We start from the raw sequence: 21,795 nt of genomic DNA on the forward strand, positions 1-21,795 counted from the left end.
ATAGTAAGCTTGTAACTAAGTAGAAAGGTCGGGCTAGCCTTAGTACTATTAAGCAGGTTCTACGGAAAGCAAACTTTCGTAAATAGAAAGCTATAAAACGCCTATTTATTATAAAAGAAGTAGCTTGTAAGCAGCTTTAGTTTATACGTAAGTAGCTTATAAACATAGAAGAATTAATTACTATACTCCTTCTTACGATCAGACCTTTTTAAGCGATTCTTAAGCTAATTAGAGTTCTTCTAAGCCTAGTTCTCTAATAAGTCTTCTTACTAGAATAATACGTTAAGTGTTGGAACGGTAGGTAGGAATCTCGTAGATAGTACGATATTCTTATAACAGGGTATTAGAGTAAGGGAACTTGTACTTATGAAGTAGGGCTTTAATAGTAAAGAATGTATAGGCTTATATTGAAGCTGAGTTGGTTGAGGAACTAATAGCTAGCTAAGGGAGAGAATTAGGCTAGTTATATAGTAGTATAACGTCGCCTATAATAGCTAATATAGGAAACTATAAGCTAGGTTTAGTATACGTAAGTATATACGTCAACTAGCTTATAAAGCAGCTTATAAATCAGACTAGAATCTTCTTTAACTAAATAGACTTTTAGATAAGGTTAAAGAGAGTATTCCATAGGGATCTGAATATCATATGTTTAAACTAGCAAGCAGCCATTTGTTACGACCCGACAGTTAACAGACCACTGACGACGACCCCGCAGGGGCTCAGCGGTTATAGGGACGGCCGTCAGCCGTTACGTCGTAACAACCCCCACGGAACGGAAGAACTAGGATACAGGTCACGTGACGATAAGCAGGACCGACGGACGATAAGCGGTCCTGGGACAGGACCGACGGTGCCAAGGGCGGTCCATGGCGATGGACCGACGTCCTGGGTGTCGGTCCCCCAGGATCAGGAAGTGTTCAGCATGGAACCAGACTTGTATATAGTTGGGACTCGAGTCCTCTCGAGTCCTACCTTTCCTAGTTCTTCAGCAATCAACTTTGTGATTACCCTAACCGGTACTTTCAGCTATACCTAAGTGACGACTACTCTACGACTCTTGTTAAGGCCTTGACTGATCACCAAGACCTTTGAAGATCTACGATCTATTCGACCAGGACCACGGAACGACTGTTACTACTCTCAATCCCTGGCTTACTGTTAACACAAACCCACTGTCAGTTAGCTGGCCGTAACACTTTGATTGCTCCTGTTCAGTAAGTCACCTTTTGAGAACTACTAAACAGTATAGACAAGATGTCTTCTCGCGCTTCTGCCAAATCACCTACTCCAGGATCCTCATCCTCTTCGCGCAACCAGCCTCAGAGCCTCGCGCAGGAGCCCGCCAACACTGAGGACTTCGACATGCCGGACCTCAAGTACGACTCCGATAGAGATAGCTCTTTCACCAAGGAAAGCTACGATAAGCTCCGACGCATAATCCAGAAACAAGAAGCCGAGACAAAAGACATGCAGAAAATCGTCAACGAAAACCGACAAGCAATAGAAAACCTCAACGAGCAACTCCAGCACGCTAGACAGGCCTACAAGAAGCTGGAAGAAGACATCAAGGGGGACGCCAACCTCCGGAAGATCCAGGAACTCCAGGGGGAAATCACCACCCTCCGGGCCGCCGCCAACATCGTCACCACGCCCGTCCACGGAGGACGACAAAAGCTCAAGCTCAGTGCGCCTGTCACCTACGACGGAACCCCCGGGACCCTTAAAGGATTCCTGATTCAGGTCAAAAACTACCAGAACTTTCACCATAGAGATTTCACCAACGAAACCGAAAAAGTAGTACACGCAGCCACCTACCTCCGAGGAAAGGCCCTCAAGTGGTTTGAACCAATCCAGGAAGAATACCTCAAATGCGAGACCCTCGACGAGTGCACCACCGAGACCCGCGACATCTACGCCAATTTTAAAGGATTCGAGGATACGCTCAGGTCACTCTTCCAAGACCCCGACGAAAAGCGACAAGCCGAACGAGATCTAGCACAACTTAAGCAGACTAAGTCTGCTAAAGACTACTCTGCTAATTTCCGACAACTTAGCGTTCAACTTAACCTTACCGAGGAAACCAAGATCTTTATGTTCTATCAAGGACTAAAAGACGAAGTCAAGGACGAGATCATCAAGATTGATCGACCTGACGACTTTCTCTAGTACGCCGAACTCGCCATCAAAATCGACAACCGGCTTTTTAAACGACGAAAAGAAAGAAGCGAAAAACGACAAAACCCCAACTCAGGACGCAAGTACCAGTAGCAGCCTCAGCACCAGTTCAACAACCAGCGAAACGACAATAGACCCCGCAACAACTAGAACAACCCCCGACAAAGTACTACCTATGGTCACCATAGTAGACCAATAGACCTTAGTGCTACACAGAGAAACGACAAAAAGAACGACAGTTAGAAGAAAGATAGACAGTGCTATAACTGCCAGAAGATTAGACACCTAGCATACGAATGCAGGTCACCTAAGAAGGAACGCTTCCAACCGGTACCAGAGAAACGACAAGCAAGTATCGCCACGAAGACGATCCCTCATGAACAACTCAACTAGACCACCTGCTTCGATAACAACTGCCATATCCACTCTAGCAGTAAGGAACACGCAGGATAGTACCCCCAGAAACCTCAAGAACGATCTGGTTACGACACTACCAACGCACCTAAACGGACCCTCGCTGTGGGATATAGAAGCAACAGCAAAATCGAGCGCAAGACAATCGAACAGCTTGACAGTATGAACGATAACGAGGAATTAGAACAAGACAATCAGCGAAGACTAAACCTCCTCTACGCAGGACGACAAGCTAACCTGCAGCGGATTCAACAGGACTTACAAAACCCTATGTAGCAACGACAACTCGGTGCGCTAGACGCACACATCGAACGACAACAACATGCACAAGGAGATCCCGCACGGATCCGCCAAATCAACCAAGAACTAGAAGAACAGGTCGAATCAGAAACGACCAAGAACACCCCTAACGACTCGGAAACACCTCGCGATATTGCCTGCCAACATGCCTAACTAGAAGTCGCCTTTGAAGTCGCTTCAGTCAACGACACCAGCTCTGGAGAGGACTCTGACGAAGAAATACAGTGGTATCACTGCTACCAAGACCAGCGCCGAGTCCACTATATCAAGAAAGACGAAGCATAGAAGAAACAGCAAGAAAACGACGAACAAGGAACGGACGAGCAGTCAAAAAACTAGACTCGCCTACCGAAGACAAGGGACAACGACAGGCAGTCCAGACAAGGTCCCTATGTAGCGCAACGACGCCTACGACACAACGACACGAGCATGTACAAGTCCAAATACAGCTTAACGGAAGAACAGCTACCGCCATGATCGACAGCGGAGCCTAAGGAAACTTTATATCACCAAGAACGGTAAATGAAAGAAAGATAACCTGGAAAAGAAAAGCAGCCGAAGACTGCTACGAACTCAGCACCGTTGAAGGAGAACAAGTCTAGTACGGCGGAGGACGCATTGCTATGGAGACAGCGCAACTCCCTTTGCAGATCCATGGCCGGAATGAGCGACTGAACTTCGATATTACGGAGATAGGAGACAAGTACGATGTCATCCTTGGAAGACTATGGTTATACGACAGTAACCCACGGATAGATTGGAGAACAGGCCAACTCCATTGGGACCAGGATTCAGTCACTGAGAAGCAACCACGGAACGGTGCCTCAAACAAACCTCTCAAGACTCCTGAAGCGAAGAGATTTCTAGCATACCTACGGATAAAGGATGCAAACGCCAGGACGTTATCAGCAACAGACATCGGCAAGGAAGACCGACTTCTGTCTATCCCAGAAGAATACCGGCAATACTAGAAGCTATTCGCCGAAGAACTCGAGACCGGACTCCCGGAACACAGCAACTACGACCACGAGATACCCCTTAAAGGAAGGGAAGGAGCCAAAGCTAGAAGCAATCTACGGACTCAACCAGAAAGAAATGGAAGCACTCGACGCTTACCTCAAAGAAAATCTACAGAAGGGATACATCAGACCCTCTACATCACCAGCGGGATACCCAATCCTGTTCGTACCAAAAAAGAACGGCAAACTACGACTCTGCGTCGACTACCGGAAACTCAACGACATTACGATCAAGAACTGCTACCTACTACCGCTCATCTCCGAACTACGAGACCTGTTGCACGGAGCACAGTGGTTTACAGCACTCGACCTAAAAGGAGCCTATAACCTGATCCGGATGAAATCAGGTAAAGAATGGAAGACAGCGTTTCGAACACGCTGAGGACATTACGAGTACCTTGTGATGCCCTTCGGACTTACCAACGCACCCGCGACATTCCAGACGATGATCAACCACGTCTTACGAGAATTTCTAGATGTATTCGTCGTAGTTTACCTCGACGACATCCTAATCTTCTCCAAGACTCTGGAAGACCACAAAAAACACGTACACCAAGTACTGCGGAAACTGCAAGACGCTAAACTCCTAGTAGAACCCGAGAAGAGCAAGTTTCACGCCAAAGAAGTCGAATTCCTAGGTTTTACGATAGCCCCAGGAATCCTCAAAATGTCCAAAGACAAAATCGCAGTAGTACGAGACTGGCCTACACCATAGAACGTTAAGGACGTACAATCCTTTATTGGATATGTGAACTACTACCGACGGTTCCTAGAAGGGTACTTAGACAAAAACGACCCTCTCACGAGACTCTCGAAGAAAGATGTTCCCTGGCAATGGGAAGAAGAACAAGAACAAGCCTTCAACGAGATCAAACAACAAGTCACATCGGAACCAATACTTGTTATACTAAACCCCGAGAAACCATTCGAAGTCGAGACCGACTCCTTAGACTACGCTATAGGAGGACAACTAGGCCAACGAGACGACGAAGGACGACTACACCCTTACGCCTTCTTCTCACACAAGTTACACGGCCCAGAACTCAACTACCAGATATACGACAAGGAACTTATAGCAATTATCGAGGCATTCAAAGAATAGAGACCGTAACTCTCAGGAACCAAGTACGAGGTCAAAGTATACACCGACCACAAGAACCTCGCATACTTCACTACATCGAAAGATCTCAACAAACGACAAATTCGATAGTCCGAATTCTTGTCAGAATTCAATTTCAGAATCATCTACCGGAAGGGCAAGGAGAACGGCAGGGCCGACGCCCTCAGCCGACGACCGGACCACGAGGTCCAGGTACCTGAGGAAACCCGAGTTATCCTCAAAACAGACAAAAACGGAGACCTTGTGCCAGCAGCCAGACTCTTAATGATGGCCAGAAGAGACAGTACCAGCACGCCTGGAAGGATGTCTCCTGAAGCCATTAGGGAGATACACTCCGCACCCGCACATAGTCACCAAGGCGTAACCAAAACGTGGAAACGCATCCGTCAATACTACGACAAAACGGCTACACGACAAGAAGTATCTTTAGCGATTAAGGACTGTGAGGTTTGCGCAAAAAGCAAACCCAGCCGACATCAGCCTTATGGAAAGATACAGCCGCTCCCAGTGCCGCAAACCGCATAGGAATCCATCTCGCTAGACTTCGTCACTAAGTTACCTAAGTCCCGAGAACCGATAACCAACGTCCACTACGACAGTGTCCTCGTCATCGTCGACAGACTCACAAAGTACTCATACTTCATTCCGTACATAGAGTCAAGCACTGCAGAAGACCTCGCCTACAAGTTTCTGCAGGTGATCGTAAGCCAACACGGAATGCCGAAGGAAATCGTATCCGACAGAGACAAGCTGTTCACTTCCAAGTTTTGGAGATCCCTGATCTCGCAGCTAGGATCTGACCACAAGATGTCCACCGCTTTCCATCCGCAAACCGATGGCCAGACAGAACGAATCAATCAGATCATGGAAACCTACCTACGCTGCTACGTCAACTATCAGCAAAACAACTAGGTCCAACTGCTACCTATGGCCTAGTTCGCCTACAACAGCGCAGTAGGAGAAAGTACAAAAGAATCACCATTCTACTTAAACTACGGATTCAACCCGACAGCCTATGGACAACCCCGACAAGGCCCAACAGCTCTGAAAGCTGTGGCAGATATCAACAAACTCAAGGAAATCCAACGAGATCTTCCTAGAGACCTTGAATTTGTACGCGAACGCATGCGCAAATACGCTGACAAGACAAGAGTTGAGGGACCAACTCTGAAGGAGGGGGATAGCGCATACCTTCTCCGCCGGAACATCAAAACAAAACGACCAAGCGATAAGTTAGACTTCAAGAAACTTAGACCCTTCGAAATCACGAAGAAGGTATCCAACGTCAACTTCAAACTCGTACTACCAGACACTATGAAGTGTCATCCAGTTTTTCATATTTCACTTCTCGAGCCAGCACCAAAAGGATCACGAACTATGGACCATATCGAAGTCGACCCGGAACAGGACTACGAGGTCGAAAGGATCCTCGATCACATCGATCAGCACGATGACACAGAAATACAATACCTAATCAAGTGGAAAAACTACGGACACGAAGAAAACACATGGGAACCCGCATCAAACTTGGAGCACGCACAAGAGGAACTTCAAGAATACTAGACGCAATAGGAAACACGACAGCACGCCAAAGTCATACAAAGACCAACACACAACCCTCGCGTCAGAAACCCTCAACCAAGTTTCGACCAACCAAGAAACCCCAGGGCAACAAAACGTTTCTTCGCCTAGGAACACCTAGCCCTGAGTAGCCGAGGAACCTCCAACACTCCCCGCACCCGCGCCATCCACCAGAGGACCTAAACCCACAAACTCGTCACCAAAACCAAAAAGGGACCAAGGAGGATCATTCCCGAGACCTACTGCCTGGAGGTCACTAACGACGAACCTCTCGTAAGCATCCAAGGCAGGTAGGACTTCGTCGTCCGCTAGGACGCCATCCTCCCTGTCAACCTCCTGCATACCACGCTCAAAAACTTCGGTCTGCCGCTCCCGAACCATCTTACGGACCGTCCGAATCCGTTTCAGACGACCCGTAGCATCCGCCATTTGAACTTGCAAACGAGCAAACTCTTGATGAAGCGCGAATAGCTCCTTACCCGCTTTCTCTTCTTTCTCATCCTACTCCTTTTGCTAAGAGTTCAACTTCTAAACTAGAAGCAAACATTAGCAACCCCTAGAACAGCGAAAACACAAAAACACGACTTACGAGTAGACGCCACGAGGACGCCGTCACAAGGTTTCTTCGCCTCGATGCAAGTCCTACAGCGTGTAGACTTCTCGCCAAAACGACACGGGACCTTTGCACGGAAACAACGAGTGCAAGGCATGTCGCTAGCAATCGATCGGGACTCTACGTATTCAATAAGCGCAGCTCTCTCACGATCTTTTATCACAGTCAAGTGCGACTTTGTCTTTCGAACGCGACCTGACATGGTGTCGGCATCATGAAAAACAAAGGAAGCAAATTTGTGGATCCCCAACCTGGGACCAACGACCTACCTATACTCAGGTCTCGAGGACAAGACCTTTAAGAGGGGAGCTGATGTTACGATCCGACAGTTAACAGACCACTGACGACGACCCCGCAGGGGCTCATGATTGATTGATTGATTGATTCCTACACGGTTATGAAGCCGCTCTTATGCTAGCAGCTATGCCCGGAAAGCGGGGTTTGGCAGACAGCCGAAGCATCGACGATAAACCGCGACGCCCCACTTCGCCCTGTTGTTGGATCAGGACCAGCTGTCCCCAAGCTCCCACTATGCTATCTATTCTTGTGTGTTTATGCCCTCTGTTGAAGATTATTGTCCTCCTGCCTGCTCTCTCGCTTGGTGTTGCCTTCTAGAATCCTTCTTTCGCGTCCTCCTACTTCGGTTCTGTTGGTGCTAGGCACCATGTCTGGTTCTGTATACCTATAGTCTCCCCCCAGCCCTCAGCTTCGTCTCTTTATCTTGTCCGCATCCTCTCAGACTCGCATATGCTATATCTCAGTTGAATCTGTAAATCTTTTTGTTGCCTCATGCTGGGTTCCTATGTGGCTCTATGTTTCCATCTTTCGACCACCACCTCCATCCACCGCCTGGAGTCGGACTCAATCCGCAAAACACAATGCTCCAACCGCTTCGATTCGTCCGATTACTAAGTATGAGAGCTCGTACACAGATTCCGCAGACATTGTCATACGTTGAAGGGGCGACAATCCTTCTTCGCGGAGGGGGCGACAGGGGACCAATCTGTCTGCAAACTGTAGTATTTTATGGCATCGATCGTAGCATGCCTGGTGTCTGGTGCTTTCTCTATGCAGGAGGTGATACCGTTCTGTCGGGCTTGTCGTCGTTGTTGTCGCGGGACGTTGCAAACTTTGTCGGGGGTGATAGGCGACCTATAACCTATCGGTGGCTGTGGTGTTGATGTTTGTTTGGGCTTGGTCGTTGTGCTCACGTGATAGCCCGTGACTCAACCGCGGTGGTGTCGATGGTGTTGTCTATTGACGTGTCATACTTTGTGGCTTGCTCTCGAATTTTTCGTGGTCAGAGCCCGCCCGCGGCCACGAGCAGGCTCTTTGGGAGCAGAATCAATGCCGAGGATGACATTATGCCCAAAGTGACCTCTGAGAGCGCGAGCGGGCGTGGTTTGATCAATTTGATGCTGTTTTCAAAAATTTCGTTCTCGCTGTTGTTGATGTTTTTCCCCCGCAGGGGCTCAGCGGTTATAGGGACGGCCGTCAGCCGTTACGTCGTAACAACCCCCACGGAACGGAAGAACTAGGATACAGGTCACGTGACGATAAGCAGGACCGACGGACGATAAGCGGTCCTGGGACAGGACCGACGGTGCCAAGGGCGGTCCATGGCGATGGACCGACGTCCTGGGTGTCGGTCCCCCAGGATCAGGAAGTGTTCAGCATGGAACCAGACTTGTATATAGTTGGGACTCGAGTCCTCTCGAGTCCTACCTTTCCTAGTTCTTCAGCAATCAACTTTGTGATTACCCTAACCGGTACTTTCAGCTATACCTAAGTGACGACTACTCTACGACTCTTGTTGAGGCCTTGACTGATCACCAAGACCTTTGAAGATCTACGATCTATTCGACCAGGACCACGGAACGACTGTTACTACTCTCAATCCCTGGCTTACTGTTAACACAAACCCACTGTCAGTTAGCTGGCCGTAACACCATTCTTAGCTAGTTACTTTTGTAAGTCCTACTAAGTCTTAGATAAGACTAAATAGGATAAATAAGTAAAATAGAAGTATAATATACTTATACTTCTAACATTAAGCCCTTCCGCCTAGGTCTTTAGATTACCTTACGAACGCTAGGATTCTAAGTTTATTAACCTTATTAGCTATATAAAAGCAAATATCTCGATTATAGTATAAGTAATAATATAGAGGGAAGACTAAAGCAAGTTAATCTTCTTTACGAAAGATAAGACTACTAAGAAGTAAAGCTATAGCTTAAATAGCTATATTAAGTACTTAGAAGAAGGATATCTCCTTGCTATAGACGATATAAAGCATTTTATTTAAGATAACGCGCTTATTCATAGCTTAGCAAAAATAACAAAATAGCTATTAAGCTAGGGGATCTCCTAGCTTAAGTAGCTACTATATTCGCCTAATCTTAACCCTATTAAGCACGTTTAGTAGATAATAAAGAATAACCTACGTCGCCTATACCTAGACGTATTAAATTTAAAAAAGAACGCGCTAGACATCGATCTCTTTAAAACATAGCTTACTACGGCGTAGGAAGCTATACCCTAGACAAGAATACAGAGGCTTATTAAGTCTCTGCCGCGCCGCTTAGAGGTAGTAATTAAAGCACGGGGATAGTATATACGGTATTAAAAAGCAAACTTCAGCGTTCAATTTCACTATAGTATTACTATAGAAATCGAAAAGTTAGCTGTTTTACAGCTGTTTGAAGTAGTATGGTCAAAATGCAGGTAGCTGGGAAATAGAGGGTGGCTTCAGACTTTTGACCCCACTCTGTATCCTGCATGGGTCTCGATGCCCCTTATATACCTGGTCCTCGCCACATTCCTTAATTCCTCGGCTTGCCAGCACATAACATCGGCATGTGACAAATGATTTTGGTAGAAGACGGACAGAGACTGGACATTTTGGCACACCCGTCTCAGTAACAGACTAGCTAACCAAGGAGAGCATTGAAAAATGCCCATTTTGAGACAGTTAACAATGACAGACTCTAGCGGCTCAAGTAGGAGAAATCGAAGAATATAAAATCGATTGTTTTGTATGGAGTCTCACTAACTTCAATGTCTATTTGAAGTGGTCCAATTCTGGACTTAACTACAGCTGAACCAATCAGCCAAACTTAACCATCTTATTAATCCAAAATTTCATACAGAGCCATCCGTAACTGTAGATTCCGGCACAAATCATTATTATTTTCCGAAAGATTCTCTTCCAGGCCATGAGACCTTTGCGGTATCTGCCTCAAGCGCCTTTGGTGTTCTGCAGCCGCGCGTTCCGGCTTTGGAACTTTCTCGCCAATGGGTGCCTGATTAGAGATGCGAAAGCGACATGTTTTCAATTTGAGGATTCGTCTGTTTAGTTGTGTTCTGAATCCATTCTGAATATGAGCAGTCGGGTACCAGGGTGGCACGTCTGTTCTCTCCCTTCGGAGACTCATGAAACACCTGTCCTCCGGAAGTCCCGTCGACTCCCCATCCAACCCCAGCTTTGTCCGTGATACCGTTTCGAAGCATCGGATACCTTAAAACGGCAAGTTGCTCTTCTTGACCTTTCCATATTCTCTGCATATCCTCTGACAGACGTCATAGCCCACATGCTGCAACGTCTGTGATCCGCACCTTGACACTGCCCACCCGGAGCTCAGAGTGTCTGCCATGCTCATATTACATGACGTCGCCCTAGCCTTGTGGGTTCGTCTGAATGACAGGCATGCTTGAAACTTCTTGTTCGGCAGTTTCTGTATGTTGCGAAATCTGTTTCTCGGACTAAGAAATATGTTGTGGAGAAGCTGAGGCCCTGAGTTCGCAAAGGCGCTAACACTGCCGCCGCTAGGCCGGGTCATGGCCACGACGGATCACGGTTTCTTTTCCAGAATATCACCACATTTGGCAACCCCACCGAGATAAAGTTGATTACGACACCTACCATAGCTTTTGACATCGAGCCTTAGAGCGTGTAATCTGGCGTGTATCAATCCTAGGCAGACGGACCTGGACTGTTGCCATTGACCGAAAACCGGCGGGTTGTGGAATTGGACCGTGTCCTCCTCGTATAGGAATTCCGAACATTATGCTTCAACAACTGAAGCATCATGTCTTGAGTAAGTGGTTCTAAGATAACAGGGGAGGAATATTTCAGCTATATAATCCAGCTCTTTCACCCTCATTGAAGCAGAAAACTTCTATCTCAGCATCACAATTCAATTCATCAATCAACAACTTAAACACCAAGGTTTTTACCAATAATCATAACTTTCAAGCTTATTTTATTCTCTCTTCTACATCACAACCATCAAAATGTCTGCACCTCCCTCCGCCGGCGTCACTGAGCGTATGATCATCCCTGTCAAGGGTACCAAGGAGGACTGGAAGGAGCCTCTGAAGACCTACCTTCTCGCTTTGAAGAACCATGACGGCTATCTCCGCACTCGCTGGGGACCTTGGAGCGAGAATGAGCAGATGCTTGATCTCATTTCTGGTAAGTACAATTTTAGCTGATGGAGAGCCTTATTCGGTTGTCGTGGTTTCTAACACATCTTGACAGGCTGGAAGACAAGAGAAGCCCGTGACAGCTTTTTCGCCTCGGCCGAGTGCAAAGAAGTAATGGATAACTTCAAGACTGTCATGACCGGCGAAATCAAGTCATACTTCATCAAGTTTGTGCCTTACGCACCAAGAGGTGCCATCGACTCTCCGATCGCCGAGGTCATCACCATTAGCGGCTCGACCATGTCCGAAGACGAGATGCGGGCTCAGATCGAGAAGGTTAGGGGCATGTCTGGACTGAACGACCTCGCCAGCGGCATGTCTGTTGACGATGTGGATGGAGGCAAGGTCTTTGTCGCTGCCTTGGGATGGCAGAGCGTTGAGCAAAGCAGAGCTGCCGACAAGTCCGCTTACATTCCTTCTGGAGGCAAGGCTGAGTGCCACCACGTCAACTTCCACTACCCCATCAAGGGCTTCTCTGTCACCAACACCCACTAAGCGTTTTAATTTTGGGTAGCTTATTATGGGATCACTAGGCGGATTGCTGGTCAATAGCGGTAGTCAGGCATCTTACAATTGAATACTCATTGAATATTACTCACGTTGTCGTTTGTCGCGCACTCTGCAATTCAAGTGTCTACGTCGTATAAATACTACAGCGCATAGCTAATGGCGCTGCTGTACATGTCAGTTTCATGTCACCAACGTCAGAATCAAAGTATGCCACATCCATTGCCGCGCCAAAAGTGGACTAGTTGAACCGGCACGCACGTCTTCCCGCTCCGCACGCAGACAGACAGGGTTATGACATGAACTTCCAAATACCGAAGATCCCGGGAGGCCGGATAGCCTGAGACAGACATTTGTTTGTGTTATGCTTCAAACTACGGTCCGCAAGCTTTGGTCGCAGGGCGACATTATTAAATAAGGTTCTGTTCGGACTACCTGTGGTGGGACGTGTTCCTCAGTCCGGGGGTCCGGCCCAATAGTCTCCATGAAAATAGGCGCGATAGTTGGATAAACTATGAGATTCTACAATGGCATTTTATTAAGGAAATAATTTCGCGAGCCGTGACACCTTTGTGATTGGCGCAAGAGATGGGCTGTTTAAGCAGTCGTAATCGAACACGTGAGACACGCTGTATGTTTATCAGCTGGACGAATCTGTGCACTCTGCATTAGTTGTTTAAATAAGAACCCAAAGTGTTTTACAGCTTTTTGACATCAAGTTCAAAAATTTGCAAACACACAGCTGAGATCAAGCAAATTATGGCACCAAAGATTCAAAAAGTGGCAGTTGCCGGCGTAAGTTGAGATACCTTTATGTCACAAGTTTGCACGGCGCTAACCGTCCCCAGGCGACCGGAAATGTTGGCAGTCATGTTTTAAAAGCACTGATCCAGGATGGGTTTCAGGTCACTGTCCTTACTCGGAAGCAAGGGTCTTTCCCAGACGGTGTCACCGTCAAAGTCATTGACTACAACTCATATGACGCCCTCAAAGAAGCTTTCCAGGGCCACGAGGCCTTTGTGGACTGTACTCTTGTCCAGGACGACACCCCAGCTCGAATGATTGATGCCGCCGCCGCCGCTGGAGTATACCGCTACATTCCTTCAGACTTTAGCCTGGATTTTAACAATCCCAAGCCTCACACGTTGCCCATATGGTTCAAAAAGGATGCGAATGATAAGCATCTCCTTAGCAAATGCCAAAGCACCCAGATGACTTGGAGCATTATCTGCAATGGGGCATTCTTAGACTATACCTTACGGACCGGCTTTCTTAACATCGATATATACAACAAGAAAGTGAATTACATGAATGACGGAAGCAACGTTATTGCATGGACGACCCTTGAGTCCGTCGGCAAGGCAGTTTCTGGTACCCTCTCTCATCCTGCCGAAACAGAGAACCGACCAGTTTACGTCCACTCTGTCTACAAGAGTCAGAAGCAGATGGCCGATTTGTGTAAGGACGCTCTGGGTTCTGATGGATGGGAAGAGACGGAGTCGAATATGGAGGAGAGGTTTGCGGCAGCTATGAAAGAGATCCAGGCTGGAAACTTCAATTTCGGCGTGCTTGCTGATATGATTCGATATGCGAACTCAAGACCGGACTTTTCATCACCCTGGTCACAGGACGATAATGCCCTCTTGGGAGTCAAAACGCTATCGGATAACGACCTAAAGGAGCTGATCAAACAACTCGCAGCGAATAAGGCATGAATAGCCCCGGGTTACACTAAGTTGTGTATTACAATCCTGATTTGGAGGCTTTTACGATGGAGCTTGCGGCGAATCACCTGATGAAGTATCTGTGTTCGCGTCCTGCATTTGGGTTGCTCAAGGATCAGGTTTTAGCACTTACATTAAGACACCGTCCTAGGTACAATTTTCGCAATGAACTTATACTAGCTGGCTATACTAAGACAAAATCATTGTGATTGGGCCGTCAAAGACAACTAAGCAAGCACAACAGTACTAGTGGCACAGCATAACGCTAACAAAGCTTACAGAATGGACTACAGGACCCATAGATTATTCATACTCTATGTAACATTTGGGATAGACCCTTGGAATCCTAAGCATCAGGTAAATTCCATTGCGCGGGGCTTCCAGCCAATCATATACTGACAGCATGATCTTTGCCGAATGATTAGTATTATTTGGTTGGTATTTGGAGAAATATGGGCTTAGAAATAGGCCAGTCTGTAACTGCTGCCAACTTATTCTCCATGAGATAACTACCTGGGGCCTGGTCAAACCCTTGGGAAACACCCCCGTAAGCTGCAGGTCATTAAGCGACGTTGTGAACCATTAGGCCTCTCAAGTGGCAAGTGATGCCTCACTCGTACTACAAAGGCGAAACAGCTTGGCGATATAGCTCGTCTATAAAGAGCGTACAGAACCTGCCCATTTGTGCAAACAGAAAACAGATCAGACCAGAAGTCTCAGTCTCCTGATCAAGAGTCACACAAACACCAACACCAACGCAACGCAGAATTCTTTTCAAGCTTTGCTCCCATAGCATCAACCTTAATACTTCAAAATGAAGTTCCAACTTTCTGCCTTTGTCACCTTTTCCGCCTTCCTCGCTGTCAAGGCTGGTGTTGCCGGGGTGCAATATCTTCCTACCCGCGATGGCATTGACCTGGACGTCCTGTCCGCCGCTGCCAACATGACCTGGGCTGACCTCAAGCCTGGCTCGGATGCTGCTGCCATTTGCGACTCCCTGGGTGTTTTGGCACTGCCCGAAGGCTCGGACCCAGCTCTTGTCCGACTTTGCTCTGATCACCCGAGCCTTGCTGGGCCCAACTTGGGTGCTTCAGGCACCCTGGCTTGTGCCAAAAACCAGAAGGGTTGCGATAAAGGATACTGCTGGAGGCAGTGTGGCACCAATGGTGCCGGTTGGTGGTGCTGGACCGCTCTGGGTGACGGCTCGGGCCCATGGAAGAAATGTGTATCAGGTTCTGATTGCCTATCGTCGGACCCTTGCGGATGGTCCAGTGGTGCGTGCCCCAAATGTGGCTGCGGGTGTTAAGGCAAAGCGAAAATGCCAAGGAATACAGCAATCTATGGGTGATTGAAGAGGAGGATTGGATTGGATGGAGTGTGTCGGACTCTGTGGTCTCGTTCTGGAGCACATATGTCAACATTTCAGCATCTAGATTGGTTACCCCAGGCTACTTCAACTTGAAAGGATATTTTACCAAAGCCTACCGGCAAGATACTGCCAATACTGTCAGGCCTGAATATTTGGCTCTAAGAACATGTGCAAAACAGAAATTCCTCGTAGGAAAACGCCATTTTGAAAAATATTTCCATCTCATCAGTGGCTGACAAGCGAAGCCGCAACAAATGTAAGTTTATCCTCATTGTTCTAACTGCGTGTATATCAGCTGTCGCCTTTTGTATCCACCTAGGATTAACATGAAGTAAAACTAGCCGTTCTCAATGGGAGCATGTCTTTGTTACTTAAAGCTTCTCATTTAATTCTCGTTCTGCGTTAGCTTGCTCTTCTAATATGATCATAACCAATGTGGAGCCCAACATTTATCCCAAAGACGCGGGCGTTAGTGCTTATATGCTTTCACTTGTACATATTTTGCTTAGATCAACGGCGAAAGTTCAGGTCCTTTAACCCGCCTCCGTTACTCGGAAATCCGGTTTTTGATCCGGTGCGGGCGTTTGACAAAGAGTTCTGAAATCTGGGACGAAAATTCTACTACTGATATCTACTGCTTATTGGTGCTCGGGGGACTTAAATATCATTGCAATTGGTAGCATATCCCATGACTGATGTAGTTTCACAAAAGATTGCCGATATTTTAATGCTTGAAACAAGTTTGTTCACTACAAGCGAGATTCCATTGTCATATGTCCTACGTGACGGTCATAAGAGGAGCTCACAAAGCCAACTTCAACGATATGGAATCCTTCGCCGGTAGATAGCAAAGATGGATAAGTTCTAGCAAAAGCCAAATTTCTTGTAAATCTCGACATCAGCCGTTTTGCAAGACTTTTTTGCATGTTCATCATTATTCAAAAGTGACTTTGGCTGGACCTGACAGCATCAACGCGGCTGGGGATGGAATACTAATATTCAGCGTTATCTCCGTCCGATATTAGCGTTCTTCGAATGGCTTGCTCTCAGGCATTTAACCGGGGTTTCCCGTACGATTGAAGCTGCTGATATGAAGTCTTGGTCAAAATGATCAAAAAGCGCCTTTATTCCATCCAAACCTCTTAGATGGCTCCTCTGAAACTTGCTTTCCAGCTCAATCAGCCCGGCCCACAGACGTCAAACATTCAAAGATTGAGCTAGCAAGATTTTGTAGAAAGATCAACGGTAATACGTCAGTCTTCGGGAGGTTGCAGCCTCAACTCGAGCACAGACAAATGCCAGATGGCCAGATTTTCCAAAGACTTTCCAGAACCTGGGGGACATACACGCCGTCCGAATTTGGATCGTTTCCCGGCACTTCTCAAGCTGGTAGCCAGAGTCGTCTTTTCCCACCAATCAAGCTGGCTCCTGTGACGAAAACTCTAGATGACTACCGATACAACGCTTGCAATGGCTAGACCAACGGCCAACAAAAGCTTTTCTCGTGATGGGTCCCCCCTACATATTTAGAGTTAATGCACCGTCGTAGTCTGTTTAGAAGCAATCGGCTCTTGTGCCCTACGCCATGTGCAACACGTCGCTGCCCAGGGTTCTAATCGGTAAACGAGTCAGCTTCTAGACTTTAAGTGGTTTGCGATTTGCTCAGTTTCAGGTGGGGTGGCGTAAATCGACAATTTCTGTGAATGTGTTAAACTTCGCCGTGAAGTGGTTCCCAAACCTTATTCCCCGGTTGCCCGGCCGGCAAGTCGCTGGAAAGCCTTGTTAAGTAACGTCCCGCACCCACATTTGGGCACCCCCCACATTTGGGCACCCCAAAAATCATGATGCATTTCACTATACATCAACTTCAGCCATTGATTATATTTAATCTATTGCCACAACAATACTATTTCCCTCAAGAGTAGGTAAATCAGACTTGCTGGATTCATCTGAGCTATCCTCAATTTCGCCCGCTTCAATTTGAGCCTTCCGAATAGCTTCAATGTTGGCAAACTTCGAATTTGGGCTCGTTGTGACCTTCTTCCGCTTCCTAGCCCTAGATGCCTCAACTTCTGCTTCCAGCGCCTCAATCTTTCGCTGAGCTACAGCCAGTTTATAGCTCTGTTCATCAAATCCCTTTTGAACCTTGCGAAAGAGCAGTCGTTGAGTATTTCGATCATGCCCAACCTTGTTGTATAAGTTGAATTGATCCTGTAGCTCAGACCGCTTCGTTGGCGTTGACCAGCATACTGCTGATGTCTCTGATGCCCATTTTTCGCCTGCTATAGCATTAGACAGTCCCTTGTAAGGCTGATCGGTCTGTCTAGCTGGTGTTGATGGGTTCCCAAGTAGAAGAGGGCTCATCGGCGGTTTGGCTATGCTTACAGGCCATAGACCTGTATATTTCCAACCGCTGATGATGTTCTTGCTTGTGAATGCTATATGGCGTGCTTTTCCATAGCAGAGGAGAAAGTTTCTCTTGCCTATAACAGTGCTAGCGTCCCATTGATCCAGGTATAGAAGCTCTTTCTTATATATGGCTTTCAGCGGCCCAAATACTGACTGATCAAGCGGCTGAAGAACGTGGGATGTATGTGGCGGTAGGAAGAGTAAGAGTATCTTATTCTTAAAGCAGATATACATGAATTCTGTTGTTTCATGGCTACCATGCCCATCAAGAATGAGTAATCTAGACTCTTTAGGGTCTTGGGGTTGGGTCAATGGTATGAAGACCTTCTGTAGCCATTCAACAGCAGTAGAATCCGACGTCCAGCCATTTTCTGTTGCTGTAAACTTCCAGCCATCATATTCAGTTAAATCGAGAGGAAACCACTGCTGTTGAACAGTCTTCCCCTTATATATCACAAGTGGAGGCAGTGCCTTGCCAGTTGCAGAGATACACTCAATCAGAGATGTCCAAGCCCGAGACCCAGGCTGTTTCTTTCGAATAGAGCGAGTTTCTGATGATCCAAGAACTAATCCATTTGATCCTCTGCCTTCTAGAATACCTGTTTCATCCATATTGTATCGATTGCTTGCTTTGATTGCCTGTATCTCAGGTAGAGCGAGATGCTTAAACCATTCCCTGATTACATTAGTTGAGGCACCATTGACACGCTGGGAATCAATTGCTCTGCTTCTCTGAACCTTGATTGATGGATTTCTCTTGATAAATGATTGAACCCAGTTTCTTCCGAGAGGCTGGAAGTCTCTACGTGTCTGTAGAATCCTCTCAGCAAAATCCTTGAGCTGTTGATGGGTTGGTGGAAGGCCTAGGGCAGCTTGTATTCGAATCCATTCAGCCAAGTGACTTTCCTGGGTTGGTGATAGCCTCTGTAACCCAGCGAAAGCAACACCTCTTGTTTGGTGACCTCTTATTCTGTTTTGTAGTGTAGTTCGTGGTATGCCCTTATCATGAGCTGCTTTTTTTATACTGCAGCCGCTGGTAACAGCCTCAAGTGCCTTGAGCAAGTCATCTTCGGTATATTGGCGCATATAGGTATAAATAATAAGCATATGAAGTTGGATTGTAATTAGTGAAAAGTTGAAAAAGTGGTAAATAATTGAAGTTGAGGGGTAGTCATGGTGTTGAGCGATTTTTGGGGTGCCCAAATGTGGGGGGTGCCCAAATGTGGGTGCGGGACGTTACCTCAGAATGGCGTGAGCGACAATGGCTCATCATCGCAACTTCCATCCCGTCTTGCGCCAAACCTGTTCATCGCGATCCTTCCCTTCATAATGCCTTCTAAGCGGCCCGAACCATCGGCACTGCTGTCTCCTAGTCCAATTTCCGTACCGAGAGGATGGCTGGTGAGACGGGGTCTATCTCAGTCTCGCAGGCCCAGGCAATGGTGATGATAGCGTTTGCCGCTACCGCGTACTACAATACCATTGAGACGTTCTTCTCCATCTTCACCACGTTCAAACGGCGGCAGGGACGGTATTTTTGGAGCATGATGGTATCCAACACGGGGATCAACATCAACGTCATTGCCTTCGTGTTGCGATATTTCGGATACTATCACCAGGCGATATTTACTTCGAGCATCATTATTCCGATAGCTTGGTATTCAATGGTGACAGGACAGGCTATTGTACTGTGGTCGCGGCTTCACTTGGTAGTACACAGCCAGCGTAAGATCCGCTTGATCCTTGCAATGATCATCTTCAACGCGGTTACGATGCATGTTCCGGAGACCGTTATATTCTTCTTGGCAAATTCCGATCATCCTCAGAAGTGGGTCTTGCCGTTCAAGATCTACGAGAAGGTTGAACTGATCGTCTTCACGATCCAAGAAACCATTATCGCCAGTGTCTTTCTGTTCGAGGGCTACCACAGCCTCAAGCCACTCACAGCGATCAAGCCGAAATCCGTCGCAAGCATGGTCCGTCATTTAGGGGCGCTCTTTGCTGTTGTATTCTTGCTCGATACCGGTCTAATCATTCTTGAATATAACGATAAATTCGAGATCCAAACGATGTGCAAACCGTTTGTTTACAGCGTCAAACTCAAGGTGGAGTTCGTCGTGCTTAACAAGCTGCTGTCCTTCACTCGTATGAGCACGTGCAACTGCCGCGGACCCGAAACTGTTCCTTCGAATACGATCCCCGACAGCGATAACCGGACCAAGGTCGGACAGGCCGGCGTAATAGGGGCGCTTCCAGACATCGAGCAAACTGGAGGTTCTTTGTCACCGATGTGGCAGACGTTACGGCCGGATCACATTTTCGACGGGGAGCTGACTACTGCGCCGCCGACACGGCGAGGTTCCAAAACCAGCAGGCTCACGATACAGCAGACTGAGATACCTGCCGATCAAGCCTCCCCGAGCGAAATGGCGACGAAAAAGGATGGATGAAAAAGATATCATACATGTTCAGAAAGAGCAAAGGCGGTCCGAGTCGATGCCTCCCAGCGTCACAGTCACGCGTCTGAAATGCTGTCATAGTCGAGGCGAGGCGGTGGTGTAAATCATTCGGCGTTCAAACTCCAGTCAGCGACAGATGGTGGGATACCAGACAAGGGCGCTGTGAGATAACAAGATACGCACGCTCCACTTACATGTCGCATCCGACTGGGTCAGTGCATAAACGACTTCACAGGAATGAGTAGGTTGCGGACATTGAATCATCAGAGTCAGAACCGCACTCTTCAAGTTGCTAGAAAACTGCGCCCGAAGGTCGAACGATGCCTCACCACGAGCCCATTCCACTTTAGATACGGTCGAGATATATGGTTTGAGAAGAGACCACCAGCCAACTAGCACCAACGTCATAAGGGGCCTTTTAAGTTGCTAGAACCTGATCTACAAAACACCCGGTTGCTCAAACTCCAAGATGATGTGCGCGAGACTACCTACATGGCAAACATGATGCACCCAATCCATCCGCAGCCGCCGCAGTCAATCAAGGTGCGACTAGTCAGCTCCAACTCTCGCAGCTTACAGCGATACATACAAAGAAGACTTGGACGCTTATTTCAGGCCTTCATATTGAACTTCTGTCCTAGTTTATGGGACAGACAAACGATAAAGCGTAATGCTGAGTTTATCACAGCTTGGACATGTCGAAGAAAATCACGGCTTCCATTGACTCACTAGTAATACATAGTCCTGTAAGGGAATTGAATAAACTAGGCACAAGACTATACCAATATCATAATAATCATTATCACAAGAACAATAGTTTATTGACGCAACAAATGCATTATCGGCAGGCGACGGCTGTTGGAGGCTAATTCGCCGAAATGTTTCAACGACTGCAGTGCCTACTACTAATTCGCTAAGATTTGAACCTTGGCATTGGACGTGGGAGGAAGGACAATATGGGACTTGAATTCGGTTTCGATCCGGAGTTGGAAACGTCAAACGCCGACATTGGCATGTTAAAACAAGTGGTCGCTTCACTTGGGACCAACTGCTGCCCTTATCAGATTTAAAGTTTCGACTTTCAAACTCTGACCTAGCCTGCTGGAGAATGCCGGTTCGCCTCTTTGAGTTACGGATAGAACACCGCGACGACGGATGCATCCAGAGGTGTATCATACAGATAATTTAGCACATTAACATGCTGACGCATGTGTTTACGACAGACGTTGGCTGACATTGGCCCCCAAAATGCATGTAAGGTTTGTGTTGGTCGATGGACACCTTGGTGCAGGATTTCGAAAATGGCTTCTTCCGCAGCTCGTGCACATTGATTATTGATAAACTCAGGTATTTATGTCCTTACTTCGGGATGCGCGGAGATTCAATATAACCATGACGTTGACGAGTGGATGGCATGAACATTTTCAGGCGCATCTGGTGATATTGCATGCTGATCTGGGAGCATCAGCGTTCACCCCGACTCAATTTCATCCCAAGGTAACTTATGCCTGACTCAACTCGTTGATCCTTCCTGCAATGGGGAGCGACGGGTTATCAAAGTTCTATAGGACGACCTTATTAGATTGCTGAAGCCAGATGATGACATCTCCATATCGG

The 21,795-nt window shown here is 47.2% G+C and overlaps 9 protein-coding genes across 9 annotated transcripts; 6 read left to right on the forward strand and 3 right to left on the reverse strand.

Annotated features, from left to right (window-relative positions):
• Positions 1-1,257: 1,257 nt before the first annotated feature.
• CTRU02_204456 (reverse transcriptase domain protein) lies at positions 1,258-2,169 on the forward strand (the record flags this gene model as incomplete). Its single annotated transcript, XM_070204381.1, has 2 exons — positions 1,258-1,396; positions 1,451-2,169. The coding sequence occupies 2 exons, from the start codon at positions 1,258-1,260 to the stop codon at positions 2,167-2,169; spliced, it is 858 nt and encodes a 285-aa protein (XP_070062144.1).
• Positions 2,170-6,729: 4,560 nt separating this feature from the next.
• Positions 6,730-7,041, reverse strand: CTRU02_204457 (uncharacterized protein; the record flags this gene model as incomplete). Its single annotated transcript, XM_036732677.2, has 1 exon — positions 6,730-7,041. One exon carries the CDS (start codon positions 7,039-7,041, stop codon positions 6,730-6,732), a length of 312 nt encoding a protein of 103 aa, XP_036575654.2.
• A 99-nt stretch (positions 7,042-7,140) lies between these two features.
• CTRU02_204458 (uncharacterized protein) lies at positions 7,141-7,427 on the reverse strand (the record flags this gene model as incomplete). The annotated part of the gene is made up of 2 exons (XM_070204382.1): positions 7,141-7,145; positions 7,202-7,427. 2 exons carry the CDS (start codon positions 7,425-7,427, stop codon positions 7,141-7,143), a joined length of 231 nt encoding a protein of 76 aa, XP_070062145.1.
• A 610-nt stretch (positions 7,428-8,037) lies between these two features.
• CTRU02_204459 (uncharacterized protein) lies at positions 8,038-8,406 on the forward strand (the record flags this gene model as incomplete). Its single annotated transcript, XM_036732678.2, has 1 exon — positions 8,038-8,406. The coding sequence occupies one exon, from the start codon at positions 8,038-8,040 to the stop codon at positions 8,404-8,406; it is 369 nt and encodes a 122-aa protein (XP_036575655.2).
• Positions 8,407-11,518: 3,112 nt separating this feature from the next.
• CTRU02_204460 (uncharacterized protein) lies at positions 11,519-12,205 on the forward strand (the record flags this gene model as incomplete). Its single annotated transcript, XM_036732679.1, has 2 exons — positions 11,519-11,699; positions 11,766-12,205. The coding sequence occupies 2 exons, from the start codon at positions 11,519-11,521 to the stop codon at positions 12,203-12,205; spliced, it is 621 nt and encodes a 206-aa protein (XP_036575656.1).
• A 771-nt stretch (positions 12,206-12,976) lies between these two features.
• On the forward strand, positions 12,977-13,932 carry CTRU02_204461 (isoflavone reductase family protein; the record flags this gene model as incomplete). The annotated part of the gene is made up of 2 exons (XM_036732680.1): positions 12,977-13,012; positions 13,066-13,932. The coding sequence occupies 2 exons, from the start codon at positions 12,977-12,979 to the stop codon at positions 13,930-13,932; spliced, it is 903 nt and encodes a 300-aa protein (XP_036575657.1).
• Positions 13,933-14,884: 952 nt separating this feature from the next.
• On the forward strand, positions 14,885-15,247 carry CTRU02_204462 (idi-2 precursor; the record flags this gene model as incomplete). The annotated part of the gene is made up of 1 exon (XM_036732681.1): positions 14,885-15,247. The coding sequence occupies one exon, from the start codon at positions 14,885-14,887 to the stop codon at positions 15,245-15,247; it is 363 nt and encodes a 120-aa protein (XP_036575658.1).
• A 1,947-nt stretch (positions 15,248-17,194) lies between these two features.
• CTRU02_204463 (transposase) lies at positions 17,195-18,826 on the reverse strand (the record flags this gene model as incomplete). The annotated part of the gene is made up of 1 exon (XM_036732682.2): positions 17,195-18,826. One exon carries the CDS (start codon positions 18,824-18,826, stop codon positions 17,195-17,197), a length of 1,632 nt encoding a protein of 543 aa, XP_036575659.2.
• Positions 18,827-19,113: 287 nt separating this feature from the next.
• On the forward strand, positions 19,114-20,169 carry CTRU02_204464 (uncharacterized protein; the record flags this gene model as incomplete). The annotated part of the gene is made up of 1 exon (XM_036732683.1): positions 19,114-20,169. One exon carries the CDS (start codon positions 19,114-19,116, stop codon positions 20,167-20,169), a length of 1,056 nt encoding a protein of 351 aa, XP_036575660.1.
• Positions 20,170-21,795: the final 1,626 nt, after the last annotated feature.

Source organism: Colletotrichum truncatum (assembly GCF_014235925.2).
Source record: "Colletotrichum truncatum strain CMES1059 chromosome Unknown Contig_0002, whole genome shotgun sequence".
Lineage (NCBI taxonomy): Eukaryota > Fungi > Ascomycota > Sordariomycetes > Glomerellales > Glomerellaceae > Colletotrichum > Colletotrichum truncatum.